This window comes from Oreochromis aureus, linkage group 5 (genome assembly GCF_013358895.1).
Source record: "Oreochromis aureus strain Israel breed Guangdong linkage group 5, ZZ_aureus, whole genome shotgun sequence".
Lineage (NCBI taxonomy): Eukaryota > Metazoa > Chordata > Actinopteri > Cichliformes > Cichlidae > Oreochromis > Oreochromis aureus.
This window is the reverse complement of record NC_052946.1, coordinates 24,917,321-24,935,176: the sequence shown is the minus strand read 5'-3', so window position 1 is coordinate 24,935,176 and position 17,856 is coordinate 24,917,321. Positions and strand designations below refer to the sequence as shown.

The window sequence follows — 17,856 nt, the reverse complement described above, 5'->3', positions numbered from 1 at the left end:
TATTAATCCCTCGGGTGGGTTCCTCTGGGAAATTCGGTAATTCGGTGGCAGAGTGGAAGATGCTAAAATTTTCATTTGGGGGACCAGAAAGGACAGAATTAGAAATTAGAAAGCACATCATAGAGGTAAAATTAGAGAGGGATGGCTGAAATGATTTGGAAATGTGCAGAGGAAGGATAGTGGATCTACTGGACAAAGGTAGTGGAACATGGAGCTTCCAGACAGGAGGTAAAAGAGAAAGACCACAGAGAAAGTTTTGGGGTGCAGTAGGAGGAGATATTCCTCTTCTTCTTCTTCTTCTTCTTCTTCTTCTTCTTCTTTGTTCAGCTGTTCACTTTAGGCGGATCATCTCTCTCCCTCCATAGCGTCCTTCTGTGTCATGCAATCATCTGCATATCCTTCTTCACTATAACTATGAATCTTTTTCCTGTTTTCTTCCACTATACCATTGCCATCTTTCATCCCTCTTCTCTTCAGAACATATGTACACCTTTCCCGCTGTCTCCTAACACACCAACACATATTATTATTATTACTGGTGTTATCATTATTATTATTATTATTATTATTATTATTATTATTATTGTTGTTGTTGTTGTTGTTGTTGTTTTGGTAAATTGAATAATGTATGTATTTATTATTATTATTATTATTATTAGTATTATTATTATTATTATTATTATTATTATCATCATTAGTGCATTTAATAACCGCTGGGTGGCAGCAATTCGCCCTGCATAGGTATACCATAACAAAAACGAAGAAGACGAGTCTGCGCTGCAGCAGCTGTAGAAGAAGAGCACACGCCTCCATTTTTCGGTAGTTCGTTCAAGCCATCGACGGTCTGAGCGTCAAATTCTCGCAGTATCAACTCTCAGCTCGAGGAGCAACCGAGGTGGGTTCCATAGACTAATTATACACGTAATAATACTGAAAAATAAGCCCTGGTGAAGGTGCTGCGCAGTTGGAAGCTGGGAAAACGAAAACGTCCTTTAATCGTTAGCCAAGTTACGTTAGCTTCGATAGCGTCACTCATCACTTACGGTAGACTGACTTTTGTTACAATGCTCTTACAAGTTAAAACACTGTCGCTGATGAAATGATTCGATCGTGCCGTTGAATTCCTTCGCAGTTCAATTAGTAGGACATCATTGTTATTTGTCTATGTTGTGGCGTAGTTTTGTGAGGCCTACCTATGGCTATAATTAGCGAGCCGTTCTTTTGTGGGCCACCATTAGCACTCACGCCACACTGCATGTTTATCCCGTGCAGCCATCTTTTGAAAATCATCTTTGTATCGGCCTAATAGCGCTCTTCTTACATATAAATGGACACTTTCATGTGACTGTACATTCAGAGATTTCTGATCAGTCCTATTGGGGTTTTTTTTTTTTTTTTCTGTCAAAGCCCAGTAGTTATCAGCTTTATTATTAAGGGACCAATGTACCATGGGTGGCTTAGATGGTGTGGATAATGATGCAAATTGTTTTTTTCTCTGCAGATAGGATACTGACTTATAAGAATGTGGGATGGACCAGGGCAAGGACCACGGGGAGGACCACCCTTTCGGTAAACGAGCATCATTTAGTCAAAAGCGCATACTGACTTTAAGATGTGCTATTGTGTATTTATTTTTGCCCAGTTGCACATGTTTTTACCTGTAATGCTATTTGCAAGCAGTAGGAAATGTATTTGCATATTTTGTAAGATTGCAATCTTAATGTAGTATTTCCTCTGTATTATTGTAGGGTCTTTGCCTTACAATATAAAGTGCCTTCAAACGACTGCTGATGTGATTTGGCACTATCATTAATTTGAAAAAGTTATGCATTACATTTTGCTACCTACCTTGAACCATTGAATGTTTGTATTGATCTGCATAAACATATCCGCTCACTGTCAAATCTGGCTTAAGATTATCCATATTCCTATAGAGTTGTGAAGTATGAGGTCCACTCAGCACTACACACTGGGGGACATGTCAGAACCTTTATTAGCAAAGGTCTGTAGAGGCATTTCTCATGTAGACATAGAACCACAAACAAATACATGTAGATAAGTACACAGACCTCTACTAAATATTCTCACTCAAATTTTTTCCCAAACCTATAAAAACCTCCATGCTAAAGCTCCCCACACACAACAGCTGCTGTGTCATTTGGTGCTGGGACTAACTGGTCCTTCTCAGAAACGATGCAGTTCCCACTGCTAGCCCAACACCAGTTGGTGTAAAACTATACAGCTGGTGGTATAAAATATAATGAATCCTATTTTAAAAATGGGAAAGAATAAACATCTTAAGATGATATGAAGGTTATATGTGGTCAGTGATAACTGGTTAAGACAGACATTAATTTTCTGAAATATAAAAGTTGCTTTAACAAAGTAAATCCTCAGATTTTGTATATTTAAATTGACAAAATCTACATAATACATATTCTTTCAAAGAATACCTATTCTTAATTAACATGCCACAACCTAAGGACTTTAAATTACCTATGCACACAGACATGCATGTGATACACTGTATTTTTATGTTGTCAATATAAAGCATAAAACTGTATTAATGTACAGATTATTGTCATGATGTACTATCCAAATAGTTTGATAAATTCTAATGCTTTTGCACTATTGTTTCATGAAACCCATGCTAATAAAGCCTCAGTGAATTCAATTAAACTGAATCATGGGATGTCACTTAGTTCTACCATGCTTGCACCTATTTTTTTTTTTTGTGTGTGTTTTTTTTTTTTTAAATAATATTTTAATAAATATTAATATATTCCAGTGGTGATCACCGTGGAGAAATGTTTGGGGGCAGAGATCGTCCCATGCCTGACTATAGAGGTAGAGATGGGATGAATATAGGTCATATGGGCCCAAGACCCCTTGATCTGCCGCCTATGGAAATGAGGAGGATGGATGGGCCACCCATGAGGGGGCGTGATATGGACCCACATGATATGCGAGGAAGGGAGCCAAACAGAGAGTTCTTCAGACCTGGAGAAGAGGCTGATTTCAGTCTTCGGCGGCACTATGAAAATTCCATTAGAGACAAACTTATGAATTCTTCAGGTCTCCCTGGGCCCGGCAGGAACTCAGTAGATATGGGAGGCAGGGGTATGCCGCCTCGAGAAACAAACAGGTTTATGGATATGAGGGAGAGAGAACCATTCCATTACGATATGCCACGGTTTAGCAATCCCAATGTTGATGGAAGAAGAGGGTTCCCCATGGATCAAATGGAGCGAAAGGATGGATTTATAGACATGCATGACAGACCACCAATGGGCATTGGAGAGGCAGGTCGCTATGATATGGACATGGCTGCACGTGACAGGAGAATGATGGACACTGACAGGAGAGGAGGGCCACCTTTCAATGCAAGGGGTGGCTTTGATTCTGATATGGATTTCAGAAATCGCCCCGGACCTTCAGCTGAATTTAGAGGTAGAGATCGATCTCCTTTAAGATTTGGAAATAATGATGTCCCTCCACAAAACAGAGGAAGACCAGACATGCCTCCAGATGTTGGTCCTCCTAGGTCAGACTTTATGGTTGCAGTAGACACTATCAGAAAGAGAGACTATTCTGAGCAGAGTAACAGTCCCCTTATGGATTATCGGAGTGGTGAAGAGATGACACTTGCAGAAGAATGGAAGAACCGTCGAAAGGATAGCAACTCTTTCTTCAACAAAGGTATGGGTGGTGTACCTGAACCCAGCTTACCTGTAGGTTTTGGCCGAGATATGAATATTAGGGATCCACCTGGCTTTAATGAGCGGGATAGACCATCTGTTGACTTTCCACGGAAGGATCTTGGCTTTCCTCGTGGTGATCGCTTTCCTCCCACGGGTCTACCACCAATTGGAAGCAAAGGCCCACAAGATCATCCGCTTCCAGAAATAAGTCCCCTTACTGGTCCGCAAGGAAGGGAAAATGAGGGTAAACATTGGCTTGGAGAAAGAGACCCAAAGCATATTCACAATAAATCAAATTGTGATGAAAGGCCGCCTTTCGAGAAGAATCATCCTTTACACGAAATTCAGGAGCCAACTGATCGCTTTAAAGGGATGAAGGATATCCCACCAAATCAAGGACCTGGAAGGGGTAAGCTAGGGCCCGAACAGGACTTCCCAAGCAGCAGCACTATACAGGCAAGAGATCAGGACTATAGGGACATTGATTACAGAACAGGCTCTGGAGGGGTTTTTGACTACAAACATGAAGAACTTCAAGTTCCAGAGAAACTCCTTAAAGAGTCTAAACCAATCTCACCTTCAAAGTTTAGCGAATCTGGTTCCAAGGTATGTGTAATTTGTTTTTCCTCACTAGTATTTGTTTAACAATATATTGTATTAATAATATTTGAATATTTTAATGGCTGCCGCCTGGAAGGATCAAGATTACAGGAGTGCATCAATGGAAGACAACGTTTCCAATACTATATCTGTAACTGGTATTCCTAAGACTGCCACAATGGAGCAGGTAATTGAAATAGAAATGCAACCTTGTCTTTTACATTATCTGTTTTTTGTTTTTTTTAAACCATACTGTGTTTTTAATTGTCATACACAGACATGACACAGCTTACTCATTTTGAAATGTTTTGCAGATTCTTGGTGCTTTTGCAGCTCGTGATGGTGTGCCAATGCAGGGGATGAAAATCAAGAAGGTTGTGCCAGGTAAGAATGAAATTTCTTTGTGGAACTGTTTGGGACAGTTTCTCGCTAGTCTGTCCTCCTGACGATTCGCTTTTACGATATTCGAACCTCCGCATTCTTTATTCCTTTACATTCTTGGTTGCTTTTCTTGTTGTTGTCTCTGGTAACTTGCAGTTACCAGAAAAGAAGCGGGGGGGTGGGTGGGGTGTTTCTGCAATCCTTTTTCATGTTTGAGGATCTGGGGTCTTTGCCAGCGTTTAAAAAGACTTAGCAAGATTAAATATTAGCAGCTTTTGGAGAGTGATATTCAGAAAAAAGACGTGTGGCATGTGACTTGCTGAATGTGTCCTTCGGGGACGCTATCCAAGTACTCTGATCAGGGGGGAAAAGATGTCTGCCAATCTGAAATGGAAAGCCCTCTGCTGGCGCTTTGTTCATCTTGCTGATTTAAACATCTGCTTTAGTGTGAAGGTTTTCCTCAGTGGGTCGCTGTACATGCAGTGCCTTCATGATGCTGAGCTTTTTTGTGAAGATCATGTCAAATGTATCAAAACACCTCACAGAAATGGGTGCCTTTTTTCCGTTTTTGATTAGATATGAAAACAAATTGTAAATTTTTCTGTCTCCGTGGTGCTCTCTACTCAAACACTCACTTGCCAGTGGTCTGTTAAGGCTTGGCTTATCAAAGCCTTTCATGACGAGTCTGAAATGTCGTCAGTCATCAGAAGACTGATTAAGAAAAAAAGGCATAAACTAAAAGTTTTCCTGAAAAGGTATGGGTGTCGGTAAAGGTGTGAAAATTCGCTCGCTTTGATCTCGATGTATTCACAAATGCATTCTTGTAATGTTTCACTGGGTGACTATCATTACTGGCATTGACTAACAAAAACCCATCTGTATTTCAAATGCTGTCCCCAGGTTACAGCTACGATACGGCCTATGTGGAGTTTTTAAACCTCGAGGATGCAGTCCACTTCATGGAGTCCAACAAGGTGGCCCATCCTCGTCACTCTACGAAGGCCATCTCTTCCATCAGGATTACTAGGGGTTGAGGGGGCATTTAGTAAATGGGGAGGAAGAGAACCATGGAAGGGATTGCTTTAATTCTTAGTGAAGTCATCTTGGCTGAGGAGATGATGTCAGATGTCGACAGTTTAAGATATCTTTTTCTTTCTTTTTATATATATATCTATATTTTAATAGGTGGTCCTAATCTCTTTTATTAACATATCAGTGCTTATCTACACAGCCATAATAATACCACAGATAACCTATTAAGTAGATCTAGAAAAAATATGACTTTAAAACTGTATGTACAGACAGTAACTGGTTTTCTTTTTGATTACTAGTCCTAACTTTTCAGATTTCAGCCATGACGTGCCAAACGAGTAACACTGCAACGTATTTAACCAGAAACTAGAAATATAGTTCTTGCATGGTTTAACGTTTGATGAAAAGCTAGTCTCATTATCTACAATGAATCAATGATTTTTAACATTTATTCTTTTTAAACTCGAACGTTTACTCTATTTGGTTATGAAGACCAAAGGAGATTTTTTGCTGCTTGCGACACATGGGTGCCTTTATGTCTTACAAAATTTGGAGTACTCGTCGTTCTCATCCTGCGGTGGCATTTTGTTTTCAAGTAAGCAGCTGCAAGTTTTAACATTTTACACAGCAATTTTCACAGGATTTCCCATAAAAAGAAAAAAAAGGAGGCTGATTGGTGCTCGTTTTCTGTACCGGCATCCTTTGAAAGATTCCCAGTTTGAGGAATAGAGTTTGAAGGCATATCAGAAAGTGACAGTCGGTTCATCTTGAGCCTTGGGGTTGAAAAACAGTATTGTAGCTGAAATGTAACTGATTGATTGAAGTAGCTGAAAGATGTCACGTTTCACCAGTTGACCGTATTTGTTTTGTAGGAGTTGTGTGTGTGGTGGCTGTAAGCTGTGTTGCTGACTGTCTTCATTCAAATGATTTTTTTTTTTTTTTAAATGGGTCTTGATTGAAACCTTTTCTAGTTGTAATTTTAGGAAGGGTAAAGCATTATAGTGAATACCCACTTATCTATAATGTCTGTAACTACTTTGCATTCGAGAGCTTTTAGCTGTGCTTACAGCTTGGCGCTGTAGTTTGTTGCTTTCGCGACTTTGGTGCAAACTGAAATAACCGGACGATATCTTGACTATATTATCTCAGCTGTTGTTGAATCACCAAGAAAGTTATTTTGGGTTTTCCTCGTAATGAAGCTGTTTGATTTGTGATCGAGCCCCTGACTGTTCCTTTAGGGTCATTTATTATGTTGACATTTCTGTTTTTGGTGCTATGCCACAACATTTATTGGATAGATTCTCTGACTACACAAATTTTCATGGAATGCCTGAAAATGGGGAATACAGATTCATAAAGCTTCAAGACACAGTTGCAAACAGTCTTGTCTTCAAGTTTCTGCAGCATGTCTTCTGTTTTCGGTTCAGTTTCATTTATCTTCAACTTTTTCTCAGCATGCAAGTCTTCTTGCTGGCCTCTTGAACTCATCAATTACTTATTTGTTTTTGTGGTTTTCGATATCTGCCTTTGGATTGCTTGGAGCAACTTTGATCTTGACTTATCTTGACCAGTTGGATTTTTGCTGAAATGTGTAGCTGTTTTGGCTCAAGTTGACTATTTTGCTTTTCATCTATATCACCAATAATTTATTTATTTTTGTACATGTTCAGCAGCTTGTGATCAGCTCGTTTAAAGGAGAAAAAAAAAATACGATGGAATCAGTTGTCAGGTTTTAATGACAAATATTTGAATATCCACCTCGAAACTGCTAGGAGAGGAAAAGGATGGCTCTAGTATTTGGGGGTAAAATAATGGCTCTGGAATGAAGACACTGGCCACATTCGGATGCATTTTTGACTTCCACAATGTGTACATCAGGGTTATGGATGATAAATGGTTCAAATTTGTAAAAACATTTATACATACTGTAGGTTTTGGGATACATCTCATCTCATGCAGATACAGCCTGGTGTTAGAAATGGGTTATTTACAGTGGCAATGTTTGGTTTATACAACTCATCTGCTCAGAATTTGGTTCTCATCTAGTGCTTTATAGTGATCTTTTTTCTTCCGTGGATGGCTGACTTCTAGACCAAGAGTGAAATTTCTAATGTCTGGACCAGCTCCCTATATCTAAGTCTGCGTTATATCTGATTCTGCAAATGAGAGACTAGTGCAGGTCTGGTGACTTCACAACGAGCAGTGGGCGCCATGTGTCCAGCCTCCTACCCGCTCTGACTATGCAACTCTGTGGCCTAAACCAACTGGAATGTTTGTAGTAGTGAGAATGCATCAAATGTGGACATATCTACTGCGTGCTCCATGTGAGAAAGGGACAACTGTAGACAATCTGATCTGATTCTAATGACACTTTTCAGACTTCATGTGCCGACTGTTTAATAAGGCTGGTGGATTGAGAGGGAAAAAAATTGGTATGATCTCAGTTATTTTTGACAAAAAAAAAAGACAAACATTTCCTAGTTTTAGCTCTTCAGTTCAGGGTTCGCTGTCCTTTTCTTGTTTAATAGTGAGTTGCATAGCTTTGGGTTTTGGTTGGGCAAAAAATACATTTCAGCATGTTACTTTGGCGCAAGAAATCGGAGATTATAATGGCCCACATGATAATTTTATCTATTGATAGAGTAGTAATGAATATAATCCATAGACAGCGCTTTGTGGTCCCCTTGCAACTAGCTGTTTTTGCGGGGACTAATGATCCATGTGTAGCATGGGTCATGGACATGGGCTTTGCACTCTTTCATTAGTGATGGCCCGTTTTGTCCTCATAGAAGAGAGGAGGGCTAAACCTGCCACAGTGCATGTTGGGTGTCACTGGTATTTTAGATATGAGTAACTGGGAAGTTTAGTGTTGACTGGTATTTTCTGTTCTTCTTTCAGGGGTCTATAAAGGTTGGCACTAGAACTGCTTCAGTGAAGTATATCCAGCCAGAAGAGTGTGAAAGACGTGTTCATGTGAGTGAATTTCAAGAAAAGAATCTTTAGTTCTTCATCTTCAAAAAGCAGTTTCTTCTGAATAATCAGAACACATTGATCTTGGATAGAACAGAGTACATCTAAGTATTGGACTTGCATTAATAGAAAACAGCAACAATAGTAACTTATACTAGCTTATGGGAGCAAGAGGACTTTGTAAATAAAATAAAGCATATATCTGTAAAGTAAAAGATAACGTGAAAAAATGCTTTTTAAAAATTATGGCTCGCATTTACTCTTACTACAGGAATCAGATCACAAAGTACCTCAAATCCAGGAGCCCCAAATGCCCATATCAGATGAACCTTTGGAAGAGCTGAAGATTAACCTGAATGGGTCCAGACCAAAAGGTCCGATTGAGCCCTTTTCCCATAGTCAGTGGCAACGTAGCTCTGACCTCACTCCAGAGGCCTGGCAGCAGCAGGTGGACCAGCGGCTTCAACAGCATGATACGGAGCAACAGGCAGAGTCTTGGAACAACCGCAACCCTCCTCATCACCCCTCACAACAGTCTGACTCTGTATTTAAAGACAGCAAGAGTATGCGAACTTCAGTTTGTTGTCCTTTGTATCTTGATATGGATGAATATGTTTATTCAGTTATTTGCTGTTACAGATCAAGTAAAAAAATGTTGTCACTCTTACAGCCATGATAATAAAAAATGTGAAGTCCACAACAACAGTTGAGACTATCCTGAAAGCCTTGGATCCCTTTGCTTATTTGGATGAGAGAAATGTTCGTCTAGTGAAAGGCAAACCACCTGGATCAAAGTGCTTCTGCTTTGTTGACATGGACTCCCATGAGGTACTGCCAGATATCACTCCTTTTCCATTCTTGGCGAGTTTGTAATGGGGTTACTTGTTCAGTATCCGGAACATACCATTGTTTCTTCTTTTGTAGCAAGTGACACGTCTGGTTGAACTCCTCACTAAACCCAGGCCCCTTTATATCGATGGAGTCAGAGTATATGCTGAGGTTGCAAAACCCCTGAAGAACCAAAAGTAAGTAACTGCTTTGCAAAGATTTTCAGATCAGACATGTTCACTTGAAAAATCTTTACCTTTTTGTTTTTTTTCTTTTTGGTTTCCCTTCAGTGTCAAAAAAGATGTTGAGAAATCAAACACTTCTATCCTTGGGTTTCCACCTGACGGCAGCATAATCGGGGTAAGTTGTGGTCTTTATAAAAAAATTATAGAAAACTGCATTTTTGAATGTTAAACATATGAAGGGTTTTTTATTGGGAGCTCCGAACAGTTACCCCTTCTTCAGTTCAGTAGGCAAAGTGAATTTAAGTGCATAATTTCATTAAGATCATAACAGCTTAAAAGGGTTTCTAATATCATCTTTAATATTAGTTCTGTGCAAATACTACTAAACTCCAGAGCTTTGATTTCTAATGATGTTAATGACTAAGGAGGAGAACACAGAACTCCAGACAAACACCTGGTCGCCCACGTTGAGGTGATGTAGTTTGTCTGTGAGGCTGCAGTACTCGTCACTGAGCTACCATGCTGTGCTGTAAAGGGCAGTTACTGTTAAAAAGGGAAGAAGCAAGGTGGGGAAAAATAGAGGGCTAACAGGAGGGGGAAAGTTGTATGAAGGTAAAGTGGACGGATAATGACAGTGGGAGAGGATGTGAGGATGAAACATAAGAAGGGAGGTGAAGAAAAGTGGAATGAGAGAATGGAATGATTGAAAGTGAATAAGATGGACAAAGAGGCTAGAAGGAAGGAGGAGCAAGGGATACAAAAAGGACTAAAGATTGTGTCGTTTGTTTGGGCATGTCTGTAGTGAGAACATCCAAAAGCAGCGTGGGAGGCGTGCATTATGAATGAACTTGTTTGAACATCTCTGCGTGATGTCTGGGTGAAGACACATGACCAAAGGCTGTGTGCTCATCAGCTTTACACATCTTTAATGTAAATTATAAAGTCATATATTTAAAAAAGCTCCCTATTATATTTGTATATCTTGTGGTATTTAAAAAAATAAAATTAAATAAAATTAAATGAAAAGCACCACTAATTGACAAGTGCTGCCATGCTTCATGATTTGTCAGCAATGAGTTACATTGACTATTGATGTTTGGGTGTTATGCATAAGTATGTGAACAGTTATTGACTGCTGTTCTGCATCTTTATCGAGGTGGTAGTAGTTCTGGGTTTCATAATCAAATATCTAAGTAATAAGAGTCAGCATTATTAAATCTGCAGTGCTCTCTAATTACTGAAGCTGGATAAGTGAATGGTACAGACTCATAGATGATCTATTTTCTTTTTGTGTTTTAGCAGCAGCAGCAGTATCCACAACCTCCACAGTTCTTGCAGCCTCTGCAGCCACCTGCTGGTGCTCTTACTGGAATGCAAGGTGAGTCTTTCTCAGATACAGTCTAGTGTGTCTCTCCTGTTGGAGATATCTATCTCCATCTATAGATCTATATATAGATATATATATTTCCATTTAAAAACTGTTGTTTCTCCTCAGGTGGTGCTGCTGCGCCGCCATTAGACCCCAGCGGTACCTTGGTAGGTTGCATACCAAAAGAGCAAAGTTGCATGTATGCTGTCTGAAATGTGACCATATAACTGTTTTTTATTTTTCAACCCCTCAAAGGGAATCGGCTATCTTGCACCTCCAACTGTGGATCCATCATACCAGTTGGCTGGAGCTCATGTGACCACAGAGTCTTCTGGGATGGCAGCTACCACAGACGGATCACAGGCCTACATTTATGGTTAGACGGTTTAAATGGGTCTTTTTTTAGGATCATCTACCATCCAATGTATTTATGTTCATTCATTTGCTATGCTTCCTCCAGGAGCTGAGGTTCCAGACACGTCTAGCTACTTGTATGATGCCACGTCAGGCTTCTATTACGATCCGGAGACGACGCTATACTACGATCCGAACTCCAGGGTGAGCCTGCACGCTGCCTAAAAAATGCAAAGTTTAGTGAGTCATTGAGATTAATGATTGCTGTGAAGAATGTGAATACGAGTTTATGTTGTAGATTTCACTGCATAATTAAAACATCTACCCAGTACCTCCCACTTCTTTTTGTGAAGATTGATTGTTTAGATGATTAAAATTTATGACCCAATCATTAAGTAATAAGAAGATGCTTTGATTTAATTTAGCAGATTTTTAAGCAACCCCAAAGGGAATTTGAATAGAATAGAACCTTTCACTTGCCAAATGAATGTGTTAACCACTTCTCCACTGCAGGCAGTAGTGCAAGAGGATGTTCTTGTATTATTTTTCTTTTGCACACTAATAACAGTACACTTTTGATCTGTAACATGTCTTAACAAAGTTAAATTCCTCAAGCTTATGAATAATATGTCAGACTAACATTATTTGAGTTGTGTAGCACGAGTTTTCAATTACTGGTTTTAATTTTTATTCTGTGTGTGTGTGTGTGTGTGTGTGTGTGTGTGTGTGTGTGTGTGTGTGTGTGTGTGTGTGTGTGTGTGTGTGTGTGTGTGTGTGTGTGTGTGTGTGTGTGTGTGTGTGTGTGTGTGTGTGTGTGTGTGTGTGTGTGTGTGTGTGTGTGTGTGTGTGTGTGTGTGTGTGTGTGTGTGTGTGTGTGTGTGTGTGTGTGTGTGTGTGTGTGTGTGTGTGTGTGTGTGTGTGTGTAGTATTTCTATAATGCTCAAACCCAGGAGTACTTGTACTGGGATGCTGTGTCAAAGACCTACGTCCCAGTCCCAGGAAGTAACTCTGCAGATAACCAACCTGTTACCATGACGGCTGAAGACCAGGCCATTCTTTCAAACCCAGCAGCAGATGCTCCTCTAGAAATGAAGAAGCCGTCAGTGTCACTGCAGGCTTCAACGGTTCCAGTTCCCGTTTCAGCTGCCAGTTCAGCTCAGGAGCCTGGCTCAGCTTCTGCTGCTGCTCTGGACAAAGAAGGTGACGACTCTTCTAAAAAGGACAAAGAGAAGGATAAGGAGGAGAAGCCAAGAAGCCTAGCTGCTGTCAAGGTATCAGTTATGCAACAAACCTGCTGTGCATAATGCTAAATAAATGTGTGCAGGGGGCAAATAGATGAGAAATGTTTTGTTTACTATTTGCAGATAATGAAAGATATGGAGCGCTGGGCAAAGATCCAGAATCGTCAAAAGGAAACTGTGCGTGCTCCATCTCCTCTGCTGAAGACCGGAACAGACGACGATAAGAGGCAGTCTAAATCGGCCGATGCTGGTTTCGCTGTATTTGAAAGGAAGGTTAGGGACCCCCAAACATCATAATTGAGTCGACTCAGTTCAGGCGATTTCACTTGCAGGAGTAACAGCTATTGCTTTCTGCTGTTTTGTAATCATTCTTCCTCCTATTCTGTCATCTGCAGATTGCAGGTGGAGATGATCTTTTTAAGAAGCCCCTTGCTCCTGCTAAGAAAGACGAGAAGTCAAAAGTAAGATTTCCTTCTGGGTCATATTTTTGGTGTTTTGGTTATTCTCAGTTTAACCTTCATCTGCTTCCATTTTCAGCGTCCAATGGGATCCCTGGGTATGCTGGCATCAGACTATGGAGCCGGAAGCGATGAAGAGGTGGAGGAAGAAAAGGAGGAGGAGACGGTTAAAACCACTCAGAGCAGCCAGTCAAAAGAAAAGGACGACAAACTGACTGACTGGAAGAAGATGGCATGTCTGTTGTGTAGAAGGCAGTTCCCCAACAAGGATGCTCTTATCCGTCACCAACAGCTTTCTGATCTGCACAAAGTACTACCCTCTGACTTTTCTATCATCAATTATTGGCACTGATACTACAAATTTAGCCTCTAAAACTTGCATTGTTGTCTCCACAGCAAAATATGGAGATCCACCTTAAAATCAAGAGGTCAAAGAAGGAATTGGAGGCACTGGAGAACCAGGAAAGACAAGTAAGTGGACATGTGTGGAGTGGGAACGTTTGCAGAGGATGGTATTGTGTGGATAATTCAGTAGACTAAGTAAAAGTGATTGTGTCCTCTACAGCTGAGTGCCAGAGAAGCACCCAAATCACCAGAACAGAAAAGAAGAAAACACCATCACTCACAACCACAGCATCAAAACACCTGGGCTGGGAGCTCCAGGTAGAGGCATTAACAAAATGTGTTTATTGCGACTAAAATGGGAAACAAAGTAAATATTACGAGATTTAAAAAAAAAAAAAAAAAAAAATTAAAGCATGCTTCTGCTCATATTTGCCTAACAGTTTTTCCCTGTGTGTTTAGGGAAATGAATAAAGTCAGTGAGAGGCCTGGTTTAGGGGCGGAACCTGTCGCGGTAGGTGCTGGGTTTCATTTGATTGGTTTTAGCATTATGAGAGGTTTTTGTTATCTGGACCAGGGTTCGTACGGGTGCTTGAAATCCTTGAAAATGCTTGAATTCTAATGTCGTCTTTTCAAGGTTTGAAAAGTGCTTGAATTTCAGATGTGGTGCTTAAAAGTGCTTGAAAATGTAACTATTTCATTCACAATAAATAGCTATCTGATTGAATTGTTTTCTTATCAGATAGAGAAATAAAATGAGTCTTTTTAAGCTGGAAAAGCTTAAAAAGGGACCTTGAAAGTGCTTAAAAAGTGCTTGAATTTGACCCTGAAAAAAAGCGTACGAACCCTGCTGGACATCTTATTGAGTTTTTTTTTTTTTTCTTCTTTTTCTTTTTTAGCCAAGGAAGAAGAAGGAGCCTGTCGTTTGGGACCATGCCACCTACAAACAAGCAGTACGCAAGGCCATGTTTGCACGGTTCAAGGAACTTGAGTGATCTCATCTGAACACATCTTCTGTTTGATATGTGAAATGTTAAAAACATGCCATGGCATGAGAGATCCGTACAAATGCCTTTGGACATTGTTACTCTGTAGATCCACATTTTTGTACACTGAACACTGACAGATGAGATCTTAAAAATACATTACAAGGCTTCAATGGAGCTTAAAACCCTACTAAACTCTATGGATTTTGTATATGAAGTGTTAATACAGTTGATTTGAATACTTTTTGCCCTTTTTTCCCACTTTTTTTTGTGGCCTGTATGTATATTTGTGAATGTGTCTAGATTGTCTTTTTCTCTCCCCGTCCTTTTAAAGAAATGTCACTATGGCCACAGTTTTGTCTTAAGAATGAACGATTTTTTTACACTCTAATTTGAATGGTTAAAATTATTATATATGTGCATATTTTAAGTAAAAAAAAAAAAAAAGAAAGAAAAGAAATTAACCTTGTGTTTCTGTGTCCGTTGAGCTTCATGTCAGCTGCACACACATCTCCTGACCACTAGGTGGCAGTGTGATGCCGTGTTATATATTGGTGTGACCACTGGTGTATTCAGTTGAGATAATTGAATCAAGTAAGAATGTGTTTGATGTCTTCACCAACTTGAAGACAGCCGAAGGTCTCAAGTGGATGTGCATATTTCTAATTATGGATGCTGGTGAAGACAAATTGTTTTATTCATTACAGTAAGTCTTGATTGTGGCTTTAATGTTTGCAATTGTGCACTGCAGAACCCAGAACATCGCCATCTCTGCTTTTACTGAGTTTAACTAAGACCTACAGTGGTGGTTCAGTTCAGTGCCTGTAGAGGATTGCATGATGTGCTGGTATACCAGCTACTCTGAGAACAGGGAGCCTGAGGAGCTGCAATCAGTGTGACAAACAGCAGATACAGCAGGGAGGGAGCCAACATTTTATCACGTGTGCAAGAGCAGTCATGCCTTTTACTTTATGCTTAGTTTAGGGCCATAACTTGCCTAACTGGAAGAATTAATCCAGTTTGTTTTTGCACCCGTATCTTAACAACCAGCAGGTAAAGTAAATACAGTTAAACCTACAAATCCACATAGTTAAGTGTAAACCTGATTTTGTTACTTGGAAACAAAAACATCAGGTGATTTGTTTTTTTTGGTTTATTTTACGCCCATTTTTGCTCAGCAATTAAAAAAAATTAATAATACTACAGAAACACACTTTTAATAAAATACAGTTTTCATCTCAACTCTGCAGAAACATCTGTACAAATGTGGAGTGAAATTAAAGCCTCCGTTGCTCTTTTGTGTTCCAAAAGCAAAGCGGTAGGTCTTTATTTGTACTCCTGTCTAATTTACTTTATTTAATGTGTGCAGCTTGACAACTTTTCTGTTTTGCTTAATCTACCAAATGTAATGGCTCCACTAACAGTAATATAATGTGACAGCTATCAGGATTTTCCACATTTCCCACATACCAAGTTATTCAGAAGGGGGAAATTGTATGAAACGTTTACTGAATATTATGTAATACCTTTGCTCAAATGTCACATTTTATGCAGCAAAAAAATCTTTATGCTCCACCATATACAAAATAACCTAAAATGAAAGTATATTTTAGCAAAATACAATGTATAGATGAATAACATACACTACCATAACAAAATTACTGTGCAGCCCTTTGTTTTTAAAGCATTTTTGTGGTCACTGTAAGTCTGTCCTTGGGAAAGGGACAGCTTGTGTGTCAGATAAAATCAAGCATTTGATCATATATTAATACATTGAAAGGTCCTAAAATTACTTCCATATTTTCAGGGATTTTTCTACCCTGCTAGCCTTCTGGTATGTTTAAATTAACTTGTATTTTGATTTAATCGTACGTCACTGTATCTTCAGGCATCAATCAAATGAATACATTTTGAAGGCAACAGATTTAGTGGAGTTGGAGCCATGATCTTTGTATTTCCATATAAATAGGAGTTTTATTTCCAAGATTCCCATTGATTTGGTTTTCATGTGCTTCAGTGACATAATTTTTAGACCTGTAAACTATAAGTTAAATAAAATGTGTGATTGTACAGTCAGAGTAGAAATTTAGGAAATTTGAAAATGCTGCTTTTACCATTCAGTCCAGATCCTGTATAATACTATTGTATAACAGTGTCAACAATATCAGTAGGTGTTTATACTGTGATTCATGCACTCAAATAAATACACTGGGTGAGGGATTATCTAGCATTTTATCTCCCCTCACTGTCCCAAAGGGCTAAAGGGAGGCGTTTTGAGAAGGTATCTCTGGCCATTTTCATTTTTTTGTGGACTGATTTCCATTTCTCTTTTCTCAATTCTGTCACAAGACCCCAAAGACACCCCCAGCTCCCAGTGACAGATGCCATCATTATCCAGTCCTAATGGTCTACGGAATGAAAATTAATGTGCAGTTAGTCTGTGAGGATGAGAGGCCAAATAGAGAGGTAGCGCAGGGGGAACTGTCACGTTAGTATCCCCCGTGTGCGTGTGAAGGAGAGCTTTCAGACATTGTGGATGGCAGTAAAAAGTGGACAGGGGGGCCAATTATCCCAGCTTGACGCCTTTTAGCAGCGGGCAGGTGGAGCCGGAGCAGCAGTCTGGGGACACGGCACAAGAAGATACAGTCAGCAGGATTCTCAGATGTTGAAATGTGCTGTCAGACTACAGCAGTGAGAAGAGGAGGGAGAAACATCATTTGGTTGCTTTTATTGGTGGTCTGACACTAAGCTGTTGCAGATGTGGAAATATTCTAAATGTAAAAAGATGCTAAAAAATTGGATATATTTACATTTTGCTAATTTTTTGCCCTGGTATTTGCACCCTTGCATCGAAAGCTAATTCACAGCACATCACTTTGTTTTTCCCATTTTGCTTTTCCCTCTTCAAAGAGCCCCAGAAACATAACCCACACAGCATTATTAAAGATGGAATGGATTTACAATATGGTAACATGTAGGATGACTGTGTGGTCATCTCAGATCTCGTCTCTGTCCCTTATGACAAATGATCAAAAGCATATCCCACGCAGAAAGAGTCCCTTAAGGAGTAGCATGTGTCTGTGGTCACCCCGTGCAAACAAAGAAACTAAACCACTGCAAGTTCATAGGAAAATCATTCTTGTCTGAGCAGTTTCCCCATCTGGTTTGGTCTTTCAAGTGTAAGTTGGAAAATTGTCTGTTATTGATTGTTAATCCACAACATTATCTTGAAAATGTCCTCATAATTGCGAGTTGAGGGACATACTTCAGAGCGCGGCTCATGCTGAGAAATTTTGGACCCTTGCTCAGAGCAGAACGAGACCCACTAGCAGCCCTGTCAGTGAGAACATTACAGACATTTGGAGATGATGTCATGGTCCTGCACTCCAACTCCAACTGACAGAGAAAT

General features: G+C 39.7%; 1 protein-coding gene across 4 annotated transcripts; it reads left to right on the top strand.

The window, feature by feature from the left end:
- The first annotated feature begins 767 nt into the window (after positions 1–767).
- Positions 768–14,933, top strand: LOC116334158 (RNA-binding protein 6). 4 transcript variants are annotated; one of them, XM_039612140.1, is made up of 23 exons: positions 768–895; positions 1,502–1,569; positions 2,789–4,307; positions 4,399–4,488; positions 4,616–4,685; positions 5,583–5,656; positions 8,613–8,687; positions 8,956–9,247; positions 9,355–9,512; positions 9,609–9,709; positions 9,791–9,872; positions 11,000–11,075; positions 11,193–11,233; positions 11,322–11,442; positions 11,527–11,624; positions 12,347–12,691; positions 12,785–12,934; positions 13,057–13,122; positions 13,199–13,429; positions 13,516–13,590; positions 13,685–13,782; positions 13,924–13,975; positions 14,361–14,933. In XM_039612140.1, exons 2-23 carry the CDS (start codon positions 1,523–1,525, stop codon positions 14,454–14,456), a joined length of 3,957 nt encoding a protein of 1,318 aa, XP_039468074.1. In that variant the 5' UTR covers positions 768–895; positions 1,502–1,522; the 3' UTR covers positions 14,457–14,933. The 4 variants fall into 4 exon arrangements, with proteins under 4 accessions (XP_039468074.1, XP_031613362.1, XP_031613361.1 ...); XM_031757502.2 differs by having other exon boundaries at positions 9,803–9,872; positions 14,361–14,932; XM_031757501.2 differs by having other exon boundaries at positions 9,803–9,872; positions 10,997–11,075; positions 14,361–14,932.
- The last annotated feature ends 2,923 nt before the right edge of the window (positions 14,934–17,856 follow it).

What these genes read in the sequence shown, in the direction of transcription:
- LOC116334158 (XM_039612139.1), top strand. Translation starts at nt 1,523, where the DNA reads ATGTGGGATGGACCAGGGCAAGGACCACGGGGAGGACCACCCTTTCG. An exon ending in CGGGGAGGACCACCCTTTCG is followed by an intron (nt 1,570 to 2,788) that starts GTAAACGAGCAT and finishes AATATATTCCAG; the next exon opens with TGGTGATCACCGTGGAGAAA. An exon ending in TTAGCGAATCTGGTTCCAAG is followed by an intron (nt 4,308 to 4,398) that starts GTATGTGTAATT and finishes GCCGCCTGGAAG; the next exon opens with GATCAAGATTACAGGAGTGC.